This window comes from Acartia tonsa, chromosome 13, assembly GCF_053477335.1.
Source record: "Acartia tonsa isolate MP-2025a chromosome 13, ASM5347733v1, whole genome shotgun sequence".
NCBI classification, from domain to species: domain Eukaryota; kingdom Metazoa; phylum Arthropoda; class Copepoda; order Calanoida; family Acartiidae; genus Acartia; species Acartia tonsa.
Window position 1 is genome coordinate 45962519 of NC_137272.1, and position 19353 is coordinate 45981871.

The window sequence follows — 19353 nt, forward strand, 5'->3', positions numbered from 1 at the left end:
AAATACAACTTTAACTTACTACTTTTTTATGTAACTATCAGCTTAGAGAGAAAGAAAGAAAAAATTCTTTTGGGGACAGACAAACACCCTGTTAATTTTATAAATAATTTTACAGTTTTCAAACAAGTTTCCTTTCTTACATGATTTATGAGAGATATTTTTGTGTGATTCATTTACTATGCCTAGCTGTTATGGTAATTGCATGCTATGAGGTGAAACACAAACAAGGATGACAACATCCATAAAAGCGAAGCACTGAAACGGTAGGACAAACGGACATTAACACTTGTAAAATGTCAGAACTGAATAATCAGAATATAAATGTATAAGAATCGAAGCAAAATTGTAGGAAAAATTGTTGAAAAACTGCTTGATACAGAATAATGTTTATGGACATACGTACAACTTTAGAATTTGATTATAGAGTTGCTTTGTACTTTGTTGTCCCAGGAATCAGTATACCAAAAATCAGATCAATCGGATTATTACATCACATAAAAATTAGTTGTTAAGAAAGTTAAAAAAAAATCAACATGTTTAAAATGGACGTACGGACATTCTGGCAATGATTATAGAGTTGCTACGCTTTCTAAATCGTACCTAATTACTACAGGAATCACCATGCAAAGTTTGAAATCAATAGTACAATTCTAACATGCCTAAATTAACGAAAAAAGCTATCCGTTACGGACGGACGGACCGACCCTAATTATAGAAAAGTTTTGCTTTTAAAAAACGCGGGTAAAGTAAGTTCAGAATCGCCACCTTCAAATATTTGAAGCAAAAGTCTGACGTCAAAGGGAAAAAACTGGTTAGATTATTCATAATTCCAGTGTATTGATGCGAAAAATTATCAAATATCAAATACTCATGCACATGATTTTTGATTTATAGAGCTAATTTTTTTGTGTTTGTGGGGCATGGAATCTCTGACCAATGGATACATCCTAGATATAGAGTAGCTTTGCTTCTATAATTACAATTCTTAACTTCTAAGTTTAGTTTTAAAAAAAAGTTCTATACTTATTTTTGATCTTGTTCTTCTTGGCTGGGAAGCAGCTTATAGTGCATATAGAAAAAATGACATATTTAAAACAGGATTTTTTTTTCAATTTTCTAGAAATAGCATTGACACTACATATGTTTTTGTGCGTGTTTGGACCTATGAATTAATATTCTATACCCAGTTAGAAAGAGCACATTGGGCTGTTTATTAAGTACACTGATCCCCAAAACAAGAATTATTTTATTTTAAATTTTCAAAAATTAGCATTGATACTAGCTACATATGGTTTTGTTTGCCTTTCCTGGTGAGTTTTGCTTTTATGAATGGCTGCTCTGCTTATGGAAATGTATTATTTTATCACTTATCTAAACATAACAGATAACACTACCAAGGTCAAGTATTTCCTAGGAGCAAAGCTTATCTGCAACAAAAATAAAGATACAAGTTTGGAGCTTTGGATCAATATTCTGTGTTCAGTTTGGGCTCTTTGTTTATTATACTGGTACCCAATGTTTTATAACATTCGTTTGCTCAACAACGATTGGGACTATTTTAAATTTTGATTGGTATGCTCATCAAATTGAGTGTTGTAACATTTCAAGCAGTAATTGTAATCTACAGACTGGGTAATGTTGTGTATCATCATTGGGGATATAAATGAATTTATCAGCCATTGTCAAATCCATTTAGATCCCTGTTCTGTACTTCATTGAGCATTGAAAAAAAAAATTATTACTTTAGGTCAGGTTTGGCACACCGCAGGACAGGTAAATTTCCCGCAAGTTTAGGATAAAACTTGCATTTTTAGGTCTTGATTATAGCGATAGCTCAAAATATTGTATCTTGTAGTACTTGGAATCAAAGTTCCAAAATTCAGATGAATAGGATGATTATATGATGTACGGACTTTCTGGTAACAATTATAAAGTTCTTACACTTATAAATTGTATATGTTTGTTACAGGAATCCACAGTATGAAATCACAGGACAATCCTAAGATGCCTAAATGTACTAAAAAAGAGCTAACTATGATGTACGGACGGACGTACAGACCCTAAATACAGAAAAGCTTTGTTTTAGAATGGATGAATATTATTAGAAGAAAATTATTTTTTGTGATACAATGAAAATTGAGTGGTTTGACACATTTGATTTAAAAAACGCCTGGACAATAAATCCACTGTTTACAGTACTGCTTATATTTGATTTTGGGCAGGCTTTAGGCTATTTGGATATTTAATACATTTTTAGATATAAGAATGTTGCATGAATATTATAAGAAAATATAAGTAAAGGTTATTTATTATTGCATCGAATTACAAGATTTTTCTGTGGATGTTAAATTAATTGATAATTGGTTATACAAGATTTTTAAACTTTTCAAATTCCAATAATATAGGTGTGCAAACAGACACTGTGCTGCCAGCAAAATAAATTTTCAAGGCATAATCATATACTATACTAAAATAACAGGATGATCATATATCTGTGTTTATAACTCTAAGATACCCATGAACATGTCTTAACATGTAGCATGTCGGCTCATTATGAGAAGGTAACGAGTTTGAATCTTGTCTCAACACATCTTCTTAACTAAAGATTTTTTTAAAATGTTCATTAATACAGTAATATTCAGATTAGGGAAAATCCCTTGCCAAAAACAGGTGCAACTCATCACCATGCACAGTCAAAACTTCTAGGCAAAGGTTGTGCAATAAAAGAGTTGATTGTTTGTTGGGTTTTACTTAATCTTTTACCCCAGGTTGTTTGAACAGAAAAGAAGAAATATAATTCCTCCTTAGTTGTTGGACCTCATGTTAGAGTGTCGTGGACATCACCCTAAATCATAATTGATGAGAAAAGTAGAGCTACTCTATTAAATTAAAATATTTTCTAAACCTGTTAATTCTTAAAACATTGTAAAGTAAAGATTCATTGAGTCATCACCCTTGTTTATTGACAACTTCAAAGACCTGTAAAACAATGAAATTACCTATTTAAAAGCTGCCTTGTTATTGCTATAGATATAATAAGTACTATATTGTTATTGCTGCGCTACCTATAAATATATTTATCTAATTGTCCTTGTGTCTCATCCTATTATATAAAGTAGTATGTTTTTTATTGTCTGTAGCTTAAGATTTCAATTTACCACTGAACCAATTGAGTTCTCTCTTGCAAAGATAGTTTTATACTTTTTAGTATTTAAATTAACATCTTGGGTTGGTGTCAAGCTATTTTCTACTTTCCCTCCCTCCTCTTTACAGTGTTCCTAGAGGGGTGCAACCACTATCCTATAATATCAAATAAAATAACATGTTTAAATAAACTATGTTGATCACTCTAACTTTATGATAAAGTGGTAGGATATTTGTCTGTCTGTACCAGAGGATCTTGCTAACCGCTGAACCCCTATAGTTCACCCCTTTACATTACAGGGTAGCTTCCTACATGGCCTTCGAAGGTTAATAACTCTTTTAAGGATACCACAACCCTCTCAATTTATTTAAAAATCAAATTAAAAAAATCAGTTATCCAATTTAACTTCCCCCCTCCTCAAGTGCCCCTAGTGGCCTCTAGTAATATAAAAGAGTAAATTTTTAAGCTACCTATGGACAAGATTGTCAGTGGTAATATTAATTATGTCAAATATACATGATGTAAAAAAAAGTGCAACCTTTTATTTAAATCACGCAACTTCTAACCAAACAAATATAAAATTTATTGTTATAAAGTGGAATTAAAAGCCATTCTGTTCAAGAAAAAGGCATTAAATAAAAACAAGAACTATAATCCCAAAAATCTATATGAATCAAAACCACTTGCAAACAAAATTAATTATAGAGTAGTAGAAGTATTAAATATAAAACAAAAACCTTTTTTTAAATCTCTTATTTTCTCTATACATTAATAATAAGTACATGTTATATAATATATTATAATTGAAATAATTACAGTATATACAGCATAGATTAAGAAAATATTCAACTTTTTGTTTTGTTTGTATTCTTTAGGTATATATTCATGTAGATTATCATCCTTAATTTGATTGAGAGCTTCTTTAGGTTTACAAAATGTATCTATTTTGCCATCATGAACAACTATTGCAAACTTTGGTTGTGCTTTCCAGATTGCATCTCTGCTACGTGCTTCATATATATTTCTGACTAACTTACTCCAATTAAAATCTATGCTTGTCTCATTATCTGAATAATCTAAATTATTTCCCCAAGCTGCAAATTCATGTTTATGATCTATATTCTCATCAGTAAATACAATAATATTCCTTGCTTCATTGAAATAATATTCAGATTCAAGATTGATATTGATATAATTAATATGTCTTGGCTTGTTAACTAGATCTTCAATTTCGTACTCATCATGGTAGCTCCAAGATATTTCATCATATTTTCTAGAAATATTTCTCTTCAATTCTTTATAAAGCTCTTTGTTTTCTAATTCAATTTTCTCCCCAACTTGTTTCTTTCTTTCTTCTCTAGTTAAACTAAGAAACTTCTTTGTATTTGCCTTTCTAATTATATTCTTAGATATTCTTGAGTAAGTTACAATCACAATATCCTCATCCAACAGTTTGTACTTATCTAATATTGCCATAGTAATGGCACTAATATCATGTATATCTTTGTTGTGATAGTGATGACAATCTATAGCTTCTCTTTCATCATAAATAAAGTCATGTAAATTTTCATCTACAATTGCTCCAAATTTGTTTCCATTAGGAACTTTATGTCTTGAAATAAGAATCCCAAATGACATAGCTCTAAGTATCATATTTCTTGTCCAGTGATAAGCATCTCCTTCTTCTGAATAATCATCAATTATGATAATGTTCCTAGCTTGAGCACCCTGAAATTCCCAGTAATTTGTTACTAATATTCCTTCAGGTTTGTTCATATATGCTTTGAAGTCTGAGACAACTGGTCTAGTTGAGGAAAAGTGTTTCTTTAACAAATCAAACATTTTGTTGAAATATAAATTTGTTAATACAACTACACTTTCTTGTGGTTGAAGTGAGAAATATTTTTCTACTGCAGCAATGGCTATTAAGCCAGGTGATATATTATAAATATTATAATAGTAATAAATATGGCTACCAATGACATTATTGTCATGATGTTTTGAAGATATTTTACTCTCTAATGTTACTGTTATTGAATTGAAAGCTTCAGAAAACTTGTGTATTTGATAGCTTGTTCGCAAGTTCTTTGTTAGATTAAAACATAGAGCATTGTGATTCTTTATCATAGTTTCTATCCACTCTGAACTCTTTTTCATATAGTCATCATTAACTTTCATAGTCATGCAAATTGTTTTCACAGAGCCAGGAAATTCACAACTTCCACTTATCATTTCATCAATGAATAGGTGATCACAAAGATTATCTCTAAAGAATTGATTTATTGAATACAAAATTTCTTCAGTATTTTTAAATGACAATCTAGATATGCCAATAAGATCTCTAATAGTAATAACTCTTACATTAGGATAAGATTCAAACTCCACCTTAGCCATTTCATCCATAACAGATCTTGGGCTTATAAGACTCTTTTCTTCATCATAATATGTTATTGCTGTTAAATCAATGTAAAATATTTGATCTTCATGATTGTCAGTGGCACACTTTTTTGCCCTTTCCTTTAAGACATATGTTTTCCCAGTACCATAGTCGCCATCTATGATAAGGAACTTGGCTGTTGAGTGTACTGCTTGCAGTTGTTCATTGCTGAGCATGTATACTGGAACATTACTCTCTCCTGTTATTCCATCAGACCTTCCTGTCAATGCTTTCTCAACTTCTTTGCTAATGGTTAATTGATCAGATATCAATTGATTAAATTTACTTGATTCTTTAATGGATAGGTGATATATCAGTTCAGCAACAAGATTTTCATATGCTGTCTGATCATAACTATCGATCATATTGTGTTCAGATATCCACTTTAACCAAGGTGTTACACCATCAACATCTTGTAGAATGAATTGCTTACAGTTGCCACAAGGTATTTCTGCACCTTCAACAATCTCTAAATGAGGAACACATGCAGCCCTGACAAACACCCAATCTTTGGGAAGCATTCCTCCAAATAATTTCTGCATGAAAGAAAAGTGCTTTTTAGTTTGATCTGAAGCATTTTTCAGTAGTTTGGTTTTATCTCCTTTATCCTTAGGTCCAAGTTTGACCTCTATATTTATAATAGTGTTGTTTTCTGGAATAATAATTAGAGTATCCCATTCTGTTTTTGTTTCTTGAAGTCTGTAAGTAAAGTATTGATAGGTGTAAAATTTCTCTAGATCGCTGGAAGGACAATTATACAAGAATGTGTTTTCAATTTTGATTTTCTTATTTCCTCCTTGCTGTTTAAGTACCTGTAATATTAAATGTTTTATATCTAGAAAAATATATCAAAACAAAAGATATTTATGAAAAAGTAAATACTATTAATCTCCATCTTTAGATGAACTAGATTTATTTATAAAACACTCCTTTTTAAACAGCCAGCTTTTTGAATCTTCTAATTCAAGCTTATTTTCTTTCCATTTTAAATGTTCCTCTTTGCATAAATCTAGTTTTTCTTTGGGAATATTTTCAATGTCCAACAAATTCTTTATTCTTATCTCATGCTTGTTAAAATCTGCAGTTTGATCCTTTCCTCTAAACTCTTTTCCCTTCTGAACTAGTTGGTGAATACAATCTCCAGACTGAAATCCATTCATCACAAAACATGAAATCTTTGATTTTCTAGCAGCATTAACAATGTGGTGATGTAATAGTTCTTCATAGTATTTATCTAAAATTTGATCATCTTGAATCTTTTTTCCTTCTTTTCCTAAGACAGTTGGTTTCTTGGGTATTAGAAAATGAATAGGAATTGCAATAACCTTACTCTCTGAATCAAAATAATAATCAGCTACTTTCTGTTTTATCTCTTCAATCTTTTCTTTGACTAATATTCTTTTATTGTCTCCTGCAGGACCTTGAAAGTTTATACTCATATTACTTAATTCTTCAGCTAAATTTGATGTTTGAGAATCTTGTGATTTCAATGGGAAAACTCCAAATTGAAGTCCACATGCAATTGTACGCATGGAAGGATTTGTAGACCCCATCTCAACTTCATTCTAAATGTATCATGTGTTATGTGATAATTTTACTGCTGTTTTTCCTAGTAATAGAATCTTTAATGAATGAAGCATCTTGAAAATGGTAACAGATTTTTTACAAAATTGAAATATGTAAGACACATTTAAGTTCAAAAATGATAAATTTTGGACAGAAGAGTTATGCAAAGTTTCCTAGAGACTTTGAGGATAAGGGCCTGCAAGATCGTAAATGGATTTTAAAATTGTAATATGCATCTATGCTTAAGAATATCTTTCTAGGTAGTAATGTTTAGGGATATTTTTGTTTTCTTACAACTTTGAATGTTTTTTAGTAACTGAAATATTTTTTTATAATTTTCAAGACTAATACCAAATTTTAGGCACTACAAAAATAGGGAATACATACCTTTTTAGTATCACTACCAGGACCTGCACAACCTGTGTTCTCATCCATTTCAGTTCCACTGCTTAGTTCCTCCATTTCTAAATAATAATTTGTAAAATTATAGTTTGAAAAAAAGGATTTTTTAATCTTTCTCTATAATTAACACTGTAATGTTCAATAAAACCATTTCAAAATCTTTGATTACTCTAGCAAACTATGTTTTTTTACTATTTCTTTATCTCTTTCTAAATTGACTTGCTTTCCCCCATAGAAGATAAAGTTCTTTCCAAGAAGCGTAGAAAGGTTCACTTTAAAGAAGATTTAAATTCAAGCATATAGTGGATTCTTTTGTTGCTATCAGACATAGATAAGTTTTCTTTGGGAAAAAGTTGTAATACTGTGAAAAGACTCGCCTCAACCAAATATACAGCTATCTCATTGCAAACAAGTTTATTCTTGGCAGGAGTAGTAACAGCATTCCCAGCTGTTGTTGTGGTAGCCAATGAAACTGGAGGATCTGCTAGTTTATGTATTTGTTGCACTGTCACCAGTTTTGTAAACACCACTCTCGTCAACAGAATTGCCTAAAATTGAAGGAGTTTTACTACAATATTTTGATCCAATTATATGAAGTAGTAAGGTTTGTTCTTGTCTTGTTGTCTATAAAAGTATTTTTGTGTTATGTTATAATCATGTTTATATTTCTCATGATATAGATAAAACAAATAAAGTTGAATATAAAAGGAGTTGCATGTTAGAAACACAATAATGAAGGGGGAATTTACAAAGAATTACATGATTCCATAATAATTGGCAGTTCATTTTAATTTCAAAGCCATTTCTACATTTTTAGGAATTATCCATATCATTATGGATGGACACAGAAAGCCAAGTTTACCAGACAAAAGAAGTTGTGGAGTAGATGCATTTTATAATCGCTTTTCAAAAGAATATAGAAAATAGACATAAATAGAGGACATATATTAGATATGGAGTAGCTGTGCCAATATTAATTATGAATTATTAAAACTTACATTCACCACGCAGAAGATAACATCAAGGCCAAGTTATTCTTTAGGAGCAAAGCTTCGTGTAAACTAAATTGATAAATAAATCTATCAATAAATATAATGGCTTTACTAAGTGTTGCCCCCCCAACCCATAGACGTCCAAGGGGGGGGGGGGGGGTAATGGGGCGATTACCCATTTTTAATACTAAATTTTTTATAAAATTTAAATTACCCCCCCCCCAAAAAAATTTTATCCCGGGGGTAAATTTTGGGGGGGGGTAAACAAATTTTACCCCTGCCAACAGATTTCAGTAATTACCCCCCCCAAGCAAATTTTACCCCCGGGGTAAAAATTTTTGGGGGGGGGGGTAAAAAAAATTTGCAGCGCGCTTCGCGCGCCATTTTACCCCCCCAAAAATAAAAAGCTTGGACGCCCATGCCCCAACCTATAGGTTTTGTGATTTTTTTCCAAATTAATTTTGTTGGTGCTTTAAGCTGCATTTGTTTGTTTTTTACTTTATTTCAGATTAGGTTAGATTGGATACTTGGTACAACTCATGGGTAGGGCTTTTCACTGGAACCCCACTCAAATATATATTTATTTAAACAAAAGGGGGGGGGGTATATGTGTTAAAATTGAACTTTAGATGAAAGCACTAATATACTTTTGAAATATTTTTTATACTAGTTATTTATTGCATCGTATTATAAACAACTTTCCGCAGATATTAGAATGAAATATTTAAACCAGTTTTGTTAGGCGCGACTAGCCAAAGTCCCTGGCTAACAAAACTGATTAAAATTATGATTTTTATTTTAGTATTAGTATTGGTGGAAAAATGTTTGTAATACAATGCTATATATGATTTTTCAGTATGGCTGATACTGGTTGTAATCCAACGGATAATTAGAGAATTGGTCTGACATACGTGACTTATAGAGTAGCTGAGTTATATAATTTTATTTCTTACCTTCAGAAGATAACACCAAGGTCAGAATTATTTCTATAATGCAAGGCTTCTCTATATATAACTAAACAAAAGATCCGTCTATTAATAATTACATCATAAGTATCTATAATCTTATTTGGGTTTATTTGTATGAGCCTTGGTAAGTATTTTGAATTCTTCAATATTATTTATTGTCAGATTTAGAAATTCAACTATTAAATTTGGGGGGGGGGGGTTGAATTTAGAGGAAAGGACAAACATAACCTATTTAACAAGTAGCTGCGCTACTTATGAAAATGAATAATTTTACTGCTTACCTAAGCATAAAAGATAGTACACAGGCCAAGTTCTGCTTAGTAACAAAGCTTCTCTATAACTAATATTAAAAACATATCCATTAATAATTACACTCAGTGTATCTAATCTTTTTTCTCGATTTTTAGTGATTTCTCTTGGGAGGATAATAAAACCCTCCCCCAAAATAGTTATAAACCTTTCCGGGACCTTTTAAAAGCTACCCTGTTAAGGAGAGCTAGATCGGTTCAGCAGTTAGCGAGATCCTTCAGAACAAACATACAAAAACACAGACAAACATCCTGTTACTTTATTATGTGGATGTTAGATTTCGAAATTCAAAGGACAAGTTATTCCTTGGCAGCAAAGGTTCTCTACAACTAAATTAATAAGTATGTGATAAATAGATATACTTTCTTCATTACTAGCGGAGCCCCTTGAAGCCTCTATTGTCACTTTAAATGTTTCGTTCAAGTATCTAAGTAAAATTTTTTTATTTTTTTAGTGATTTCTCGTTGGAGGGTGGTGATACCCTACCCCCAAAATAGTTATTAACCTTCCCAGGACCTATGAGAAGCTACCCTGTTAAGGAGAACCCGATCGGTTCAGCAGTTAGCGAGATCCTTTGGTACAAACACAGAGATAAACAGACATCCTGTTACTTTATAATCTTCAATATATGTTTCTTATAAAATATTTACCTATATAATAAGTAATTTTTTTGTAAAACAAGTCCTAAACTAAAAATAATAAATATATATATGTACATTGTACTGTACATATTACCTTTTATTGATGAAAGTTATGAAAAATTAAAACGGAAAAGAAATAATAAGAGAAAGATGAACTTTTAACAAGGATGACTTAATATCCATGAAAGCAAAGCTCTCAAACGGTATGAACAAACAGGTTAGGTTAACTCTTATAGAGTTACATAACTGAATTTACAATATGAAAATATAAAAGTTTTGACAAAATTATACGTATATTTGTTGCAAAACTTCTTAAATACAGAATTCTGTTTAAGGACATACTGACATTTTTAAGAATTGATTATAGAGATGCTTCGCTTGTAATATTGTACCTTATTGTAATATGAATCAGTACTTCAAAAATCAGGTCAATCGGATGATTATAACACATAAAAATCAACATGTTCAAAATGGACGTACGGACGTTCTGGTAACGATTATAGAGTTGATACGCTTTCTAAATCATACCTACCTACTGCAGGAATTATCATTGAAAATTTGGACTCGATAGGACAATTATAACTTGCCTAGATGAACGAAAAAAGCTATCCTTAACGTTTAGTCGTACAGACGGACGGACGGACAGACCCTTATTATAGAAAAGCTTCGCTTTTAAACATAAATAATTTTACTGCTTACCTTCACCACTTAAAAGAGGCAATTATTTCCCTTGGAGGGAAAGCTACTCAGCAACTAGGAGGGAGAGCTACTCAGCAACTAGGAGGGAGAGCTACTCAGCAACTAGGAGGGAGAGCTACTCAGCAACTAAATTAATATTTACAACAGTAAGTTTATGTTCAGTTTTCTTTATAACTATAAATTAATATTTTAACACTCTACAAGGTTTATTGTTCGTTTTATGTATGTTGTCATCCTTGTTTCAGGTTATCTTATTTAAAGATTTTTAGTATAATCCCTTGCACCTACAAGTGGAGCATAAAAATGCCCCTCCTTTTTCAACTTTTAAAAAGCGTTTCTATCTCTAACCCTGCAGGGCACTGGGCTTTCATAAACCCTAAAACAATTGTTTGTGATCTACTTTTAGATATAAACATTTACTTCGTTTATTTATGGACGAGGGGTAGCCGGACAAAGTGTCCAAAAAAATCAGCCATGTGACGTTATAAAAATGAGGGAGATGAGATGAGAAATTGGAAAGAAAACCCCTAAAACAGAGATGGATAATCCCTCATTTTTGTGACGTCACATGCTGGGGCGTCCAAGGTTTTTCATTTGGGGGGGGGGGGGGGGGGGGGGGTAAAAATTTAAAAATAAATATTTTTGGGGTGCCTATGGCAAAAGCCAAGCTTTTTTATTTGGGGAGGGGGGGGAAATCACCCCTTTATCCCTCCCCCCCCCCCAATAGACGTCCTTGGTCACATGGCTGATTTTTGAGACACTTTGTCCCACTACGTCGAGGGTGGGGGCCCGGGGGGGGGGGGAATACTTTCAATGTAAAATTTCGACATATAATTTTTTGAGGGGTTGGTATTCATTGCCGCCCCCCCCCCCCCCCCCAGAAAAAAATAGATAAATAAACTTTCCCTGGACATTCAGCATCATTGTAAAGGAGAACAATATCAGTCAAGATTCTTAGCTACACACACAGACAGAGAGATATCCTGTTACTTTTATATAAGGATATTAACGATAAGGACTAGCGGCTTCGCCCTCTACAGGCCTCTCGTGGCACTTCAGGAGGGGGGAGTTGAATCCCAGAACCCATTTTTTAAAATTAAGTTTTTTAGAAAAGTAAAAAAAATTGGGGGGGGGAGAGGAGGGGGTCCAATCCTATTTTTTTTGGAGGAGGTTAATTTTATTCTATGGGCGATTTTTCTTGGGAGGGTGATGGTACACACCTCGAAAATAATTATAAACATTCCCGGGACCTATGAGAAGCTACCCTGTTAAGGAGAACCCGATCATTTCAGCGATTAGCGAGATCCCTCGGTACAAACAAACAAACAAACAAACAGACAGACATCGTTCTACTTTTATATAAGGATAATCTTATGTAATCGTTTAAATATTTACCTTTCAAAAAAATATATGAATTATTACACAGGCTGTATAATGTTATGGACCAGTAAGAGAAACAACTAAAATATATCCCTTCCTTATCTTTCAGTTTATTTTTTAATAGGACGTGGCAGTTGCGCATTCATCCACCTGGATGTGGCTGCAGCTAGCACAAAAATTAGCTGCCTTACTGTTGCTGGGGCACAAATTGAAGAAAGGCCTTTATTTTTAATAGCAGCCAAGTAACATTTCCCCAAATCATGAAATAGGAATAAATAAGTGAAAAGGGTTAGTCACATATTAATAACTAGTCTATAGGGGCTTTGCCACAATAGGTTTGATCAAACCAATTTTTCGTATTTTAGATTTAAAAGAAATTTTCTTTTTTTAATTTCTTTGGGAGGGGAGAAATTTTTTTTGTTTTGGGGGGGGGGGAGAAGTCGACCCCACTATTTTAATTTTAGTTTTTAAAAGAAATTATTTTTTTTTTTGGGGGGGGGTATTATTCATTTTTTGGGGGGTTGGGGGTAGTTATAAGCCTTCCCGTGACTTATGAGAAGCTACCCTGTAAAGGAGAACCCGTTCGGTTCAGCGGTTAGCGAGATCCTTCGCTACAAACAGACAAACATCGTTCTACTTTGTATTATAGATAAGAGAAATCTTAACAAAACAAAATCCAATTTTTAAATTTCTTTTTCCAAACCTTTTAATAAATACCAATAAACACAAAATCAGTTATAAATAACTTTACTGCTAAAATATTTTATGTTCGGGGTTTCTATAATCGAATTAGTTTTTCAGTCCTTGGATATTGTTTTAAACCTATATATTCATTGAATACTAAAAATAGTTTATAAATAATTTTTTGGATCATGGAAAGAAAACGAAGTTGCGGGTTTTGTTGTATTTTAACAGTAGCGTTTCTCCTATTTCTAGCCCCTGCGGGGGGCTTTAGCACTGCGGGGCATATTTTCTAACCCTGCGAGGCATTCATTAACATTTACTTAGCCTAACCTAACCTAAAATATCCTTTTAAGAGCTACTGAGAAAATACGATGAAACCCGCAACTTTGTTTTATTTCCAGGACCAAATTTTTTGTAATGTAATTTAATTATCATTTATAAATGTTGATATTAAATGTATATATGTTGTTTTGTTGAATTTCAATATGATATTTTACATCATTCAATTCCATTAAATTTGTGAAGAACAGTCTATATTTCTTATTTTAAATAAACTCTATGACGAGTAACATATGTCCATAGGTAGCTAAGCCATTACAGTTAACAAAGTTTAGAGAGAAAGAAAGAGATGGAGTGAGAGAGAGAGAGAGAAAGAGAGAGAGAGAGAGAGAGAGAGAGAGAGAATGAGAAAAATAGAAAGATAGAAAAAAAAACAAAAGACAGAGAAAAAAAATAGACTTAAAGAGATAAAAGAAGAAAGAGAGGGAAAATAAAGAGAGATTGAGAAAGAGAGAAAAGAAAAAGACAGATAAATAAATATATAGAAAGAGAGGAAGAGAGGGAGTGAGAGAGAAAAATAGAAAGAGAGAAAGAAAAATTAAAGAGATAGAAGAAGACAGAGAAAGAAAGAGATAAAGTAAGAAAGAGAGTAAGAGAGAGAAAAGAGACAGAGAAAGAAACAGAGAAAAAAAGAGAGAGAAGATAAAGAGAAAGAAACAGAGAAAGTAAGAGAGAGAGAGAGAGATAAAGGTAGAGAGAGAAAATAGAGAAAGAGAAGATAGGGAAAGAGAGACAGAAAGCGAGAAAAGAAAGAGTTATGAAAGAGAGAGCGCGCGCGAGAGAGAGAAGAGCGAAAAATAGAGAGAGAGAGAGAGAATGAAAGAAAAAAGTATATAAAAACTAAAGAGTAGTTGTGCTTAAAAAAACAGCTTATCTGCTTATATAAAGATAATTCAAAACAAAATTTTCCTCTGGATTTGATTCATATCCAGTGGATAGAAACCAGTTCTTTATTATTTCCGCATCCGCGGCCAACTGACTATGGAACCATAATTACAACCTTGGTTGAATAATATGTATTTAGAACATAAAATATTTTTGCACTTTCACAAAAAGTACCTTCTTGAACACTGACCCCCCCCCCCCCACCCATCCCACCTTTTTAGTAGCAAAGCTACTCTAAAATTTGAAATGTCCGTCTGAAACGTTTAGGGGAAAACGTGATTTTTCGGCTCCTTTTTAAGATAGACGGCTGAAATTTCAGGGATTGAATAAGTTTACATTTGACATATTTCCATTAAGATATACTAATCGGTTGTGATGCTAAATCGATTCCTAGATTTCCACAATAAAAAATCATAAAATATACAAAATATTTTTTTCTTATCCTACATATGACGACTTTTAAAGTTGTGTTGCAATAACAATAAAAAAAAAATAAGGAAGGCAATTCTTTTTTATAGGGGGTGAGCATTATAAACAGCTTTTCGCAGAAATAAAAATATTTATAAACCTTTCCTGGACTTATCAGAAGCTACATTGTAAGAAGTAAGGAGAACCATATCGGTCCAGCGGTTTGCTACAGAAAAAAACCTTACTATTTACATATGACGACTTTTAAGGTTGTTGTAGTAACAATGATGGTATTATCCTCATAGAATTTTTTTTTCAATATTGAAAATTTGAGTAACCCCCCCTCCCCCCCCCCCCCCCCCCCCCCCCCGACAGCGAACTATGAACTCTGGCCGCAGCGCTCGGCCCCCTTGCCTGCCTAGCCGCAGCGCTCGGCTCCCTAGCCTAAAACCTAACCTAACCTAAAAGAGTTGTTCGTCGGTAGTCGGGGGGGGGGGGGGGGGGGGGGGTACAAAATTGAAAAAAAAAATTCTAAGAGGATAACGCCACAATGATAAAAAAAGGGATGAAAACATCCATAAAAAGCGAAGCTCTGAAATGTTTAAGGACATGCTTACATTTTGAGGACTTGATTATAGAGATGCTTTGCTTATCATATTGTACTTTCTGTTGTTCCAGGAATCAGTATACCAAAAATCAGAACAATCGGATAATTGATCAAATGAATATTTGTTGTTAAAAAAGTAAAAAATCAACATGTTTAAAATGAACGTACGGACATTCTGGTAATGATTATAGAGTTGCTACGCTTTCTAAATCGTACCTAACTACTGCAGGAATCATCATGCAAAGTTTGAAACCGATAGGAAAATTCTAACTTGCCTAAATTAACGAAAAAAGCTATCCGTTACGTATGGACGGACATACCTAATTCTAGAAAAGCTTCGCTTTTAAAAACAGCCAGTTGTAGTTCTGCCGGTTGTAAATGATGATACACTAAATATACACTTTTGTAGATTAACTTGAGGGGTTGAAACGTTTTGACACTCAACTTAATAATCAACCAATCAAAATTAATTCAATGTTGTTAAGTCAACGAATATAAGAAAATGTTATTATGGAACTTTGGGGACTAGTGTCATAAACAGCCCAATGTCCCCTTTCTCTCTATGTTTATAGTCGGTCCATAAAAATATGACGTCATACAATACAAATGACCAATGCTAGGCAAATATAAAATCTAAATTACCAATAGCAAGTATATATTTTAATTGACCAATATGGTAGGCCAGTAGGCGTCATTTTTTATAGTCACTATAATGGGGTTTCCAAGGTTTTTGATTTCACCAAGGCGTTTTATAAACATGGTTAATTCAGAAAAAATAGTTAGTCATTTTTAGGATTCTTTTTAAAAGCAAATCTTTTCTATTTTCAGGATTGATCCATCCGTACGTCCGTCTGCCCAGAACGAATAGCTTTGTAGCGAAGGATCTCGCTAACCGCTGAACCGATCGGGTTCTCCTTTACAGGGTAGCTTCGCATAGGTCCCATGAAGGTTTATAACTATTTTCTTGAACTAAAATTAAAAATGAAGGGGGGCCCCCCAAAAAAAAAATTTCGCCCCCCCCAAATTTTTTTATTACTTTTTCTTTGAATTCTAAAATAAGAAATTGGGTTATTAAATTCGACTCTCTCCTCCTCAAGTGCCCCTAGAGGTCTCTAGGGGCGTAGCCGCTAGTTAAAAATAAAGCATCTCTAAAAATGTAAGTATTTCCTTAAACATTATCCTGTATTTAGTCAGTTTTTAACTAATTTATTTCGACTTTTACATTTATATTCTAATTAATCAGATCTGACAATCTACAAGTGTTAACGTTTGTTTGTCCTAACTTTTCAGAGCTTTGTTTTTATGGATGTTGTCATCTTTGTTAATTTTTAAAGTTTAATGATCATATTAAAATGTCTAAGATTGATTAGAAAATATTAAGTAGACTTTGTTTTAAAAGATGAAGTGTCTAAATTGAATTGAGTGATAGCGAATTAGATATTTTGTAATATATGTGTAAATGTTTATTTCAATGTATCTAGGTACTAGCGGCTACGCCCCTAGAGGCCTCTTGGGGCATTTGAGGAGGGAAGTGTCGAATTTGATAACCCAATTTATTATTTTAGATTTTCAAAGAAAAAGTTATAAAAAAAATGGGGAGGGGATTTTTTTCTAAGGGCGATTTCTCTTAGGAGGGTAGTGGTACCCTCCCCCAAAATAGTTAAAAACCTTCCCGGGACCTATGAAAAGCTACCCTGTTAAGAAGAACCCGATCAAGTCAGCAGTTAGCGAGATCATTCTGTACAAACAAACACACATCCTGCTACTTTATTATAAGGATTTCCAATTTCTTTATAAATACACTGATAAAATCAGATAGAGAGAGGGGACAATGGAATGTCCCCAAAGTTTTAAAAATGTTTTTGTATTCGTTGGCTAAACAACTTTGGGGACTTTTTCAGTTAATTGAGTTGATTGTTCGAACATTTAAATTAATAATTTGGAGTAATTTTGTGTATCATCATTATGGATGTACATCATTTTTTCGGACATTGTCTTATCCCTTTAGATCCCTGGATAATATCTTTATCAGCAAATTGTCGTTTCACTGTTAGTTAGGTATGTTTACAGTTTCACTGTTAGTTAGGTATGTTTACAGTTTCACTGTTAGTTAGGTATGTTTACAGTTTCACTGTTAGTTAGGTATGTTTACAGTTTCACTGTTAGTTAGGTATGTTTACAGTTTCACTGTTAGTTAGGTATGTTTACAGTTTCACTGTTAGTTAGGTATGTTTACAGTTTCACTGTTAGTTAGGTATGTTTACAGTTTCACTGTTAGTTAGGTATGTTTACAGTTTCACTGTTAGTTAGGTATGTTTACAGTTTCACTGTTAGTTAGGTATGTTTACAGTTTCACTGTTAGTTAGGTATGTTTACAGTTTCACTGTTAGTTAGGTATGTTTACAGTTTCACTGTAAGTTAGGTATGTTTACAGTTTCACTGTTAGTTAGGTATGTTTACAGTTTCACTGTTAGTTAGGTATGTTTACAGTTTCACTGTTAGTTAGGTATGTTTACAGTTTCACTGTTAGTTAGGTATGTTTACAGTTTCACTGTTAGTTAGGTATGTTTACAGTTTCACTGTTAGTTAGGTATGTTTACAGTTTCACTGTTAGTTAGGTATGTTTACAGTTTCACTGTTAGTTAGGTATGTTTACAGTTTCACTGTTAGTTAGGTATGTTTACAGTTTCACTGTTAGTTAGGCATGTTTACAGTTTTAAATCGCATGGTATTATAGACAGCTGTCCGCGGATATTAAAATGAATAGTTTTGTTACCCCTGATGTTCCAAAGGTTTTAATAACTATTCATTTAATATCCGCGGAAAATTGTCATTATTTAATATGATGTGGTATAAGATTGTTTTCAGTATGGCTGAGAACTGGTTCTTCACCAGCGGACATTAATCGGTTTCAAAGCCATATATACTGGAAAGATGATTACTGTGATAATAAGGTATTATTTTAACAAGCCTAACACCTCTACAATGTTTTAACAACAAAATGTAAATGATATTATTAATATTTATAATTGTACTCTTATTAAACCGATTGTTGAAATGATGATTCCTATATCTTTTTGGCATAATGTTATAAGTAAACCAAATATACACCATTATAATAATTAACAGGATTTGTGTGTGTGTGTGTGTGTGTGTGTGTGCCGAAGGATCTCGCTAACCACTACACCTTTATTGAACTTTTTTGGGGGGGTAACAAGCGAAATAAATCTAAAATAATTTTACTATGTATTGCCCCCCAATGACAGCTGAAAAATACGTATAGGTTTCGTGATTTTTCCGAATTAATTTCATTGTTGAAGCTGGTTCGTTTGTCCTTCCTTCTTATTTTATATGTTTCATATTTTGAAAACTAAAACCATAATATAAAGTATTAGGGTGTTTGTCTGTTTGTTTGCTAACCACTGAACCGATATAGTAATCCTATACAAGATAGCTTCTTATATGTCCTGGGAAAGTTTATAACAATAACCCCCCCACAAAAAAAAAAAATGTTTAAACTTAAATTTACAATGGTTGGGGTTGGTTGACCCCCCCCCCCCTAAAAGAAAAAAAATTAAATCTAACAAACAAAATCTAATTCAACACCCACTTCCTAAAGTGCCCCTAGAGGCTAAACATCTAAAAAAAAAAGAAGCTACCTACGGACAAGAGTGTCAGTAAAAACAATTAGTAGAACTATAATCCCTAAAATCAAAACCACTTGCAAACAAAATAAATTATAGAGTAGTGGAAGTCATAAATATAGAGAAGAAAAAAAAAGATATTTTTAAGCTCTTATTTTTCCCTAATATACATGGTGCATTATTTGCCAAATGTACCACTTTTCTGCACTACCTCTCCGATTTTGTTAATACTCTATATTTTGGTCCG

At 32.7% G+C, this 19353-nt stretch overlaps 1 protein-coding gene and 1 long non-coding RNA gene across 2 annotated transcripts in view; both read right to left on the reverse strand.

Annotated features, from left to right (window-relative positions):
- LOC145304252 (uncharacterized) overlaps nucleotides 1–19353 on the reverse strand; it is a 58297-nt gene that overhangs the window by 30765 nt on the left and 8179 nt on the right. The gene's annotated exons all lie outside the window — the stretch shown is intronic.
- The window catches only part of LOC145304251 (uncharacterized), a 59086-nt gene continuing 46138 nt past the window's right edge, over nucleotides 6406–19353 (reverse strand). The window contains exons 2-3 of the mRNA XM_080146098.1: nucleotides 7536–7612; nucleotides 6406–7147 (exon numbers count right to left, since the gene is read on the reverse strand). Of these exons, the coding sequence (XP_080002224.1) occupies nucleotides 6467–7147; nucleotides 7536–7610 (756 nt within the window). The 5' untranslated portion in view covers nucleotides 7611–7612 and the 3' untranslated portion in view covers nucleotides 6406–6466. The remainder of the gene's footprint in view (nucleotides 7148–7535; nucleotides 7613–19353) is intronic.